The 11,081-nt window shown below is 45.5% G+C and overlaps 2 protein-coding genes across 2 annotated transcripts; one reads left to right on the top strand and one right to left on the bottom strand.

Annotated features, from left to right (window-relative positions):
* Window positions 1–47: 47 nt before the first annotated feature.
* SAMD00019534_117210 (hypothetical protein) lies at window positions 48–5,433 on the bottom strand (the record flags this gene model as incomplete). Its single annotated transcript, XM_012893130.1, has 7 exons — window positions 48–1,167; window positions 1,236–1,583; window positions 1,650–2,103; window positions 2,168–2,944; window positions 3,009–4,718; window positions 4,833–5,127; window positions 5,203–5,433. Coding segments are annotated over 7 exons (4,935 nt in total), but the record flags the coding sequence as incomplete, so codon positions are not given.
* A 2,030-nt stretch (window positions 5,434–7,463) lies between these two features.
* Window positions 7,464–10,792, top strand: SAMD00019534_117200 (hypothetical protein; the record flags this gene model as incomplete). The annotated part of the gene is made up of 4 exons (XM_012893129.1): window positions 7,464–8,873; window positions 8,944–9,153; window positions 9,230–10,360; window positions 10,493–10,792. The coding sequence occupies 4 exons, from the start codon at window positions 7,464–7,466 to the stop codon at window positions 10,790–10,792; spliced, it is 3,051 nt and encodes a 1,016-aa protein (XP_012748583.1).
* Between the last annotated feature and the right edge of the window lie 289 nt (window positions 10,793–11,081).

Below are 11,081 nucleotides of genomic sequence, written 5' to 3'. Positions count from 1 at the left end.
ATTATTTATTATCCTACATATACATATATATGGTGGTACTTGTTTGTTTAGTAAGCGTGGAGGAAGGAGATGGCGTCTGCAGCCTTCTTCCTGACCACTGGACTCTTCTCTCCCAGTAGTTGCGCGAGAGCCTTGGTGATGATCGAAGGGTTCAGGGAGGTCTCTCTCTGTCTCTTCTCGAATGGAAGGTATCCAAGTATGAATCCAGTGAGAGTGGCGGCGTTTCCACGTAGCTGCACCCAAGGACTCTTGTAATACTCGATGCTGGTCATGATGAAGTAGTTGATGCGATCGGTGTAGAGTGTGATCATCACCTTTGAGAAATCCTCAAGGAATGCGTCGTAGTCCAGTGTGGCGTCCACGTCAAAGTTCTTTCGATGGAACAGTGCCTTGGCCTCTTCAGTTCGCAGCAGTTTGCTCAGTTGTCTGAGCGTGGTCTTGCAGGCCGTTCGCACCAATGGTGATTCGTCGTTGAGATGCATGATGATCGACGGCAAATTGTAGTGTATCTGCTCGTAGAATGGATCGCATGCCATGCCAGAGCCAAAGCGCCACAGTGAGCCAAAGAGTGTGAACGAGGCAGCGCGAATCTCGTTGTTGGGCTTCTCAAAGGCTGGCTTGATTCGGTTGCAAATGTTGACTAGGATAGGCGCCACACGAGCCTCGTCTACGATCGTGAAAATCTTGGATAAGCCTAACATGGATTCCATAGCCATCACCTCGTCGGAATCGTCGATCGATGATGATATGGCGTCGATGACGGTTGGCGCGTAACGGTTGGTGGACTCCTCTCCGGCGCTGACAATGTTGCTCAGTCCTTTGAGTGAGATCAACTTGAGGGCGGGCTCAACCAGCGAATTGAGCAGCGTGTTAATGAGCTTCTGCAGCAGATCCTTGTCCTTGCAGTGATTGATGAGCTCAGAGTAGATGGACAGGGTGATCACTCGTTGTGGAACGTAGTTGGCGCGTTGGTATGGCAATAGGAACTCAAACACACCCTTTATCAACTCTGGGTGGCTATGAGCAAACTGTGCCGTTATCTCCTGAATTGCGATGTGGTATGTTGGTCCTTCCAGTCCTGCCATGCTTCCCTTGTTCTCAATCAACTCCAACACATCATCCTCCTTGGTGCACTTAAAGAACTGTCTGAATGATGTAACAAGTTGTCTGTATGATTGGGTGAGTGGTGTTATTAGTGAGTGATTGAGTGAGAGAATGAGTTCCAAATTACATACTGTGATGGGATGATGTGGACTGGCTTGGCCTTTGAGCCTGCAGGTGGCTCAATGACACCTGGAAGTGAGTTGTTTGTTGTTCCAGCTCGGAGTGCAAGAGTTGAGAAGAACTGACAGTAGTATGTGTTGGCAATCTCACTAAGCTCCTCAACTTGGAGTATCTCACCGATTGAACAGGTGGCAGCCAATGCAATTGGGTAGGGTGATGGCACTGTCCTCTTCTTGTCCTTTGGATCAGGCTTATCATCATAGATTGGCTTGTTATTGAGCAGGTCCATCAAGAATGTAATGGTTGGCACTACCAAGTTCTTGTCCTTGGCAAGCGTTTGAAGTGATTTGATAACATGTCTGCAAGATAGGGTTAGCGACTAATCCATCAATCATTAATTAATCGTTCAAGAACTAGATACTTACACAGAGTGTGGCATTGGATACTCAAGCAGGACTCCAAGGACTGGAATGAGGTGGTGATTGGACAAACTCCTGATGGATGCCAACGTTCCATTCATTGTGGTATCAGAGGTGATGGTCTCCATGGCTGACACCAGTCCCTTGACCAAAGGTGTGACGTAGTCACCGAGTTCTCCACCACGTGCTTTGATCACTCCATTCAATATGATACAGGTACCGTTGGTACTGAGGGTCTGGTGGTCTTGCAGACCCTTGAGTGTGCCCTCCAAGAACACTGGTATCTCATCAAGTGTCAACATCTTGGCGATAATATTCGAGATCTCCAATGCCAGAGTGAACTGTTCGTTGACCTCCTCCGTCATGATCGTCTCCTTCATCTGTGTGAATGGTTGAATCGTGTCAACTGGCTTCACTCTCCTGTTCTCATGTGATACATTCTTGAGCATGTGGTCAATGTCTGTTTGGAATGATTCCAGCATGTAAGTGAATGATCAAGTGAATGATTCCAGGATATGACTTACAAAGTACCAATTGCATGGACTCTACGGCGTTCTTCCTGATCGATGACTCTGGATCACAGATCCTTGGAACGATAATGGAGACTGCATGACCGACGCGCTCAAACTTCTTCTCAGTGGGGAGTTGCTCGGCATCGGTGGTGTACTCGATGAACTTCTTTACAATGTGCAGCATGCAGTTGAGTGATCGCTCGCGTAGATGAGTCTCCTTGGAGCGCGTCAGGGGGTCCAGATACGCGATGAGTCTGTTGAGACACACGATGCTGGTCTGATTGAAGAGCAATGTGGAGAACAGACTGTTGATTGTCTCCACGAGTTGGGCGGACTGCTCAGAGTCCTCTGGTGTGTTGTAGAACTGCAGTAGCAGTGTGACGATCTGGGTCTCCAGCTCGAGTGGTAGGGCCGGGCTGAGGTTGATTAATGTGGCACACGCGTTGATGCCGTCTATCTTGACCTGTGGCGTGACCGCACCCACAGACATGTATCCAATGATGATTTTGAATAGTTCATCGCGCTGTTTGAACACAAAGTTTGGCACCTTGTCCTCATGCAATGCCTTGCCCAAGTGATCAATCATCTTGATGGCCGACAACTTCTTTGGTGGCTTCTTCAGTGTGTTGATGCAAGGTCTAATTGGGCTGAGTATATGTACCTCCACTCTAGTCGACAACAATGTAGCTTGCGAGTATGTGGCGCAGTATGCCAAGCTCAGCAAGATACAGTTCTTAATACCCTTGATACCTGTCTTCTTGAAGAATCCAGACTTCTTGGCCATGTTGTCTAATGTTTGTTTGATGTGTGAGTGTGAGTGATTGGGACAGTTCCATGATTGATGATTACTTACTCTTGATAAACGATCCAATCTTCTCAAGAACAATGTCAAAGTGAGAGGCTGAGCAGTATCCGAGTCCGATGGCGCAACCTTCGTTCTCGAGGTGGTTGGTGTAGTCGACAGAGTTGAACATGTACTCGATCTTTGTCTTGACAAACTCCTTGTGTGAACACTTCTGCATGATCAGTCCAAGTTGTTTGAACAGTGATCTCTTGAGGATTGGGTCGCGCTTGTAATGATCAGTCTGATCGGCCAGCGCCGAGCCCAGCGACACAGTCCACTCGTCGTCGGCGGCGTTCTTGATCGTCTCGGACAAAAGACGGAGCACCAGCTCCTCCCATTGATTCTTGTTGAACTGATCACCATCGGGATGGTCGGCGAGGTACTGTCCGAGCTTGGGCAATGTGATGTCCCACATGTCACAAATGGACGGATGGAGAATGGGTCCGATAGAGCGCATGGCCTCGAGCACACGTGTGCCCAACTCATTGCGACGATGTGGTGCCGTCAACAACACAAAGTAGCGAGCAATGATCTGTGTGGGTTTGGGCAAGTTGACCTCCTTGTCAAAGTCAATGTAATAATCTTCGGCCTCCTGCTCGCGTTTGTTGCTGGCAATGTGTCCGATGCACTTGGCCACGATAGCGGCGGCGCCCGTGTACTCGATCGGTGTGATTGACTCAAAGAGGTAGGGCCACAGCACGGCATCCATGTCGGGGATGGTGGTGGTGATGAGGTTGAGCACATCATCGCATATCTTGCGGAACTCGAGATCGGTGACGGTCATCTCGTTGACGGGCTCCTTCTTCTTCTCTGCAGGTGGCATTGGCTTGCCAATGTCCGAGTCGACAAAGTAGCTGGCGCCCTTCACAATGAACTCGATCATGCTCTGGCCACCCTCGAGATGGAGGTAGCCGTGCGAGGCCATGGCAATGACGACCTGTGCCAGATACTTCTTGACAAACATCGATGTCTCGGTGAGGATCAGTGGCTTGATCGCAGAGAGTATCATCATCTTCTTTTCCTCACCCAGCTCGGCGTCGAGACGCGTGACCACGTGCTTGGTGATCGAGAGACAGCCGGCACGCGACCTGGGGTCCTTGATCTCAAGACGCTGTGAGAGGAAGTGCACCAGCTGATCTGGGAAGCCACGTCCAATGATCTCGAAGGCGCGCAGCACCTCGTTGAAGATCTTGAACGACGACGGGTTGTTGTAGTCGGGCGTGGTGCACACCAGTGGGTGCAGTGTGAGGGTGATAAGTGGCAGCGTGGGCTCGACCTGTGTCTTGAGCTCGTGCTTGACGCAGACGTCCAGGATGTTGGTGAGCGCCTGACAGACGGGAAGCAGGTCCTTCTCCTTCTTGAACATGGGCATCAGGCCTGAGATGAGACGGTTGGCCTGGGCGTCCAGCTGCTCCACCGACAGGATGGCGCAGATGGATCCGATCGCCTGGATGGTGACCAGTCGCACCTTGTCCTGGTTGTTGCTGAGCCACTTGCCATACATGAGCTCCAACGCTGGATAGAACTCTGAGCTGAAGCTGTAGAGGTTGAGTGACTTGTCCGATCCAGAGTCAATGTTTGACACGTATACAACGATGGCGTCTGCGAATTGTCCAAGCGCTGATGCAAACACCCATTTGATATTATCATGTTTGATTGATCCAAGTATAGGTAGTACTCTAGACAATACCTCACGTATTCTTGGTACAGTTGGGATTGCTATATTTGGCAAATATGATCATTGTTAGTGAGTGATGATTATGTCATTGGAATGATTGGAATGATTGAGTGATCAATGAGTGGGATGGTTCCAGATGGTATCATATGACTTACGATTTGATCCAATGACATCACCCAAAGTCTTCATGATGAAGAAGTGAGGGATGGAACCAGTCTCGAAACGCTTTATGAGTTCATCCATGATCAAACCTGGATATCTAAGACACAAGGATACTAATATTGATGATGCAGCCTGTTGCCAATCAGGATTGACTTCTTTATCACGTGTCATTTCACTTATTCCCAACTTTACCAATTCCAACGCCAAAGAGTCAACAATCTCATCACGTTTCTCTCCAATAATCTGATGTATTGACTTTAATATAGTGACTCTATGTGTTTGATCGATCTGGATTTGTTTGATTGATTTAGTGAGTTAGTGATTGGTGCCTGAATGGTGGAGTTATGAACAAAGTAAACTTACCTTTGGGAACTTTGTAAGATATTCACTGGCAAGTGATAGGACAGTGTTTGGTTGTCTGAAACCAATCTCATAGGTTGAGGCAATGACACTGTTGCGTACTGATTCATCACTGTCATTGGCAGAGTATAGCAAGGCATTGACCAAGCCCTCAATGACTGGTGTACGTTGTAACTTCTTATTGGTATTGTTTACAAATTGTGACATTATTACAACATCCACACAACTGTTAAGTTATGTGTATTATTTAAATAATATATATTTTTATATATGTTATGATAATGACCAACAGATATCTGTTGGACCGTATATATCTGTCTTATGTTTGAGTAATAACAATGAGATGAATGAATTAATGAAACAATCCTCCTGAGCACTCAGGACCTGGGTCAATGTTTTTTCTTGCGAGCTTTCCACTCATAAAGGTGGGTTCTGTTGTTGCTTTTTTAGGTCTAAGTATCACCCCCCTCCTGATCTACACTAACTAATCAGAGGCAGTCTACTCTCGTACACACACACACACACACACAAACACTTCAACACCAATCATAATGATCAGATAACAATAATTAAGGATGGATTGTTTACCAACGATAATAATCAAACATATTTATGAACTTTTATATAGTAATACAATTGATAATGTTATTGATATTATATGTCTTTCATTAACATGTAAAAGATTATATTCAACATTGATCAATATACATGATAACAACTTGATCAATAGTCTCAACACTAGTATATTTGATCAACTATTACTAAACATCAAACAACAACAACATGGATCAAAGACTACTACTACCAACACCAACACCAACACTACATCAATTACATCAATGGACTTTTCAAATGTGTACAATATTAAATTGGTACCTGGATTGTTGCCAGTGACATTGAGATCATTGACACTGCCAGTTAAATTCGACCAACCTTTGTCAAGTGATCTCTTGCCATCAGGACTCCAATCATTGAATGTTGGCTCATACTTTGATCATCCAATCACACCTGGTACCCTACCAAATAGTTTAACAAGGCTTTGCCTTGGATGTGATTTTGACCAACCATTGCAAATTGGATCACTGCCCCAATCACTAATCAAACTATCAATGGGTATACGTTATAATCAACCAATCACAATTGATACCTTACCAACATCACTACAATCACTATCATTTGGAACAATGTTCAATAATACATTGGAGTGTGGATCATTACCAATATCACTTAGATCTTTAACATTTGGACATAGTTTCAATCAACCTATAGTTGATAGTCGTGTGTTGCCTCGCTCCCTAACCAAGTTGTCATTTGGTTATATGTTCAACTCTACACTTGGCATTGGAGTGTTGCCATCTTCCATCACAAACCTATCATTTGGCACAGCATTCAACAAGCCACTTACACCACAACCAGATGGAGGTGTACTGCCTAGTAGTCTCACACGATTAATACTTGGCATTGAATATCGACAAGACCTAAATGATCGATTACTTCCCGAGACATTAAGTTCCTTGACAATATATGAAGGTCTAGCTAACATGGTAATGGATTCACCATGTATCCCAACAACACATGTAGACCACCGACCAATCACCCGTCGACTAAAGTACGTACATCTTATGATGTCTGGAAGACATCTTCGAGAGATACCCTTCGAACAAGTGGAACGCCAGACAATGACAGGATACCGAATGCTCTCAAGGTATTGTCTCAATGCAGAGACCTATCATGTTTCTCACAAATGTGATCCACTTTCTGGCAAATCATATCTTCATCTATACATTAGAATCCAACCTCCTGGTTTAGCAATTGGAGTAATGCATGCGATTGGACATTCGGATGAGTCACAACATGACATTGACAATAATGAACATTCCAAGATGATGTTTGGTTTGAATCAAAGATTGTTGAGTTCCTCGAGGAACTCAGACCAGCACACCAAAGACATACTTAGGGAAACATGTTCGTCACATTCACTTTTCAAATTGAAGTTGAAGATACAATAACAACATTCATCTTATTACCCTATGTTATTCGGTTGATTCAAACCAAGTTTATTTGATTCATTATTATTGTCTTTGTTCCTGGATTATTGTATTGAAATTTGAAGTTCGAACGATTAATTAAAATTTCAGCTCGCAAACGAACCACCAACAAACTTGTCTTTGGAAAAACAAACAATTAATTGCTTCATTATCAATCCTTGTTACAACATAAACATACATATATATATATATTAGTAGTATTTAGTATTAGTAGGGATGAGCGAAAATAAAAACACTACAATAACAACAACAACAATAACAGATGATATACCTGCAGATCTGTCATCGTTGACAGTGACTCAACTAAAGGCTATACTCTCTGCAAAGAATCTATCTACTACTGGCAATAAACCTGCTCTAGTATTGAGGATAAATGAATATAAGCAACAATCTGTTACAACAACATCATCACCAACAACAACATCAGCATCACCAACTACGCCAACAACAGTAGTATCAGAGACAAACAGTACAGTTGCATCTTCAACAACACCTCCACCTTCGTCAACAACTCCACCTCCCTCCTCAAAGAAACAAGCAAAACAATCACCCGCTGCACAGCAGAGGAAGAAACAACAACAGCAACAACAAACAAAAGTTGAAACAACTACAACTTCACCAACATTGAATGGTGACTCCTCTGAGGGTACCGTAAAGAATGAATCTGCTCCTGAGCAAGAGACAATGACCAAGGTTGAGGAAGTGCAACAACCAAAGAATCAAGAACAGGAGGAACAGATGGAGGAGTTGAATGGAGATACTCAGGATAGTGCTACAAGCACTCACAAGTCTGAGAAGGATGCCGAGCCACCTGTAGAGACAAAGAACATCGAGCTGCAAGAGGCTGATCAAGCTAAGGATGAGGAGGAGGTCGCAGCAGAGGAAGAGCAAGAAGAAGAAACAGTAGAAGAGGAGACAGCTGAGTTTATGGATGAGCTCGTTAATAATGAAGAGCTTGACTACTCTGACAATGAAGCAAACTATGAAGATGTCATTAAGAACAGCGGTAGTGGCAATGATGAAGATGATGATGACAAAGACAACGAGGCTGATGATGACAAGGATGGTCAACGACAGCAACAGCAACAGCAACAGCAACAACCCAAGCAACAACAGACCCAACAACATAAACAACAACATAAATCAGCTGCTGATGATGTTGATGAGCAACTAGTAGAGAAGGCTATAAAGGAGGCAGAACAATCAATTGCTGAGAAGATCAAGGCCGACAAGGACAGGAAGGGTGAGGACAAGGCCAAGGTTGCACAGGTCCTGGCAGAGATGGACGAGGCATTCAAGAAGCCACCCACGCTCAAGATCACCGGACTGACAGAGACCGTCATCGAGAAGGACCTCAAGGAGTATCTCAGCGTGCATGGCAAGGTGCTCAGCATTACATATGACGGTCCCAAGCGTGACATTGCCGTTGTGTCCATGGAGAACCAACAGGCGCATGATGATGTCAAGGAGAAGTTGAACAACAGCAAGCTAAAGAACTGCACACTCAACATTGTCGACATGCCACTAGCCGACACACTACTATTCGTTGGCAACCTAGGTCCAGAGGCTGGCAAGGATCAACTAAGGAAGATGTTTGAGAAGTATGGTGAGGTAGACCGTATCATTGTATGTATTCATTCGTTTGATTGATTGATTGATCGATCACTTATACTCACTCGCTCGCTCAAACAAATAGATCATGAAGAATAAGAAGAATGGAGACTCTAAGGGATATGGATTCATTGACTTTAGAACTAAGCTACAGGCCAATGCTGCCAAGTCATCACTGGGCTCAACCACTTACAATGGAAGAACACTCAGAGTGGATTGGGCAGACCAATGTACAACACTCGAGTCAATGCACTCCCGTACAATCTTTGTTGATCGTCTACCTAGGAACTTTGTGGTAATGTACCCAATCCCTCGTAATCCACCATCAACACACATGATCACTAACCTTATGATAACAACGACAACAATAGGACCCTGGCATTCTCAAGAAGTTGTTCTCTCCATTTGGCAAGATTAAGGACTGTAGTGTAGTGCCAAACCCAGCAACTGGTCAACCAAGAGGCTTTGCCTTTATCGACTATGAGTTGATGGAGGACGCAGAGAAGGCACAGAGGACGATGAATGAGAAGGACCTCCAAGGCTACAAGATCAGAGTGAGCTTTGGCAATCCTTCAAAGCCTGGCTATACCTTGGGTGCACGTCCTCAAAGACCTGCCCAGGGCGGTCCCCCTCACCCTCCCGCCTCTCCAATGGGCGGTAGAGGTGGCCATCCCGGAGGACCTCCTCCTCGAGGTGGAGGAGGTGCCAGAGGTGGATTTGGAGGTGGTGGTCGCGGTGGAGGTGGCGGCGGTGGTGGCAGAGGTGGTCATCCCGGAGGACCTCCTCCCCCTCACTACAACGCCCCATATCCTAACCATCCACCAATGCCAATCAATCAGTCGCCACAGCAATTCCCTCCACCCTACCGTGGAGGACCACCCCCACCCAGAATGAACCATCCTGGTGGTCCTCATCCCTATCCCAACCAAGGCCATCAGTATCCAGGCATGGTTGGACATGGTGCACCATATGGCTTCCCTCCTCACATGAACAACATGAACGTCAATCCCAACATGAACAACCCCAACATGAACAACAACTTCCCGCCTCAACCACCTCCCCCTCAACAGGCCGTGGTCATCAACAACATGAAGGCACAACAAGACCAGCTGGCACAGGCCAACGTCCAGATCCAAAGGATGCAGGAGCAGCTGAAGGCTCAGTCAGAGATGTTGCAACGATCGCAACAAGCACAGGCAGCTGCCGCGGCCCAAGTGCAACTGGAGAAGACACAGAAGGAGGCACTGCTCATGAAGCAGCAGATGCAAGAGAAACAGCGCAAGCAGCAGGAGGCCTACCTCAAGCAACAACAACAGCAACAGCAACAACAACAGACCTACATGCAACAGATGCAGAAGCAGCAGTATCCAACTCCCCAACCAACACCGGCCGTGCCCCAACCCCAAGTCAATCCCGCCATGCCAAACGCCGCCAATGCCCAACAGAACTACTACCAACAATACTATGATCAATGGGCTGCATACTATGCCCAGAACAATCAGGTAAGTACCCAAACACCAATCAATCAATCACCCTCAACCGATCAATCAATCATCAATCAATCGATCAAACGATCAATCGATCAATCAATCATTTACACAACGACAACAACAACAACGTACAGGCATATCCAGGATATTCACCTCAAGACCTTTCACAGTACTATGCGTCGTATGCTGCACAACAGCAGCAGCAACAACAAACAGAGCAAGTTGGACAAAAGCGAACATATGATCACACACAAGCAGTCAATTATAATCAACCATTCCATCCACATGTACAACAACATCCCAATGCACATCACCCTCACGATGGCAAGAGGACAAGGCACTAGCGTAGTTGCTGGCCTCTCTCTCCTCTTCCTCCATATCACTCCCACTCTACCTACCTACTACTATCCAGAATGCTTAGCTTCCACCACCTATTGTCCATAACAAACAATCAATCATCCAACAATCATTCCAATCAATCAAACATATACATTCATATTGTTCATACATATACATCAGCGATCTATTGCACAAACAACCTCCAGTGGAGTGTCGACATTGACMATTGTGTGAATAATGTTGTTGCCAGTTATACAACAATCAACCATTATCGTCCATACATACACAGTGATAGTAATCATTCACTGGATATGTTTCCACAAACCATAACTTGTCCTTCACCAACATATATACCATCATCGTTCAGTGCCATACTATCGAAATAAATACACCA

The sequence above is a fragment of the Acytostelium subglobosum genome (assembly GCF_000787575.1).
Source record: "Acytostelium subglobosum LB1 DNA, scaffold: scaffold34, whole genome shotgun sequence".
Classification (NCBI taxonomy): Eukaryota; Evosea; class Eumycetozoa; order Acytosteliales; family Acytosteliaceae; genus Acytostelium; species Acytostelium subglobosum.
This window is presented reverse-complemented; position numbering and strand designations above follow the sequence as displayed.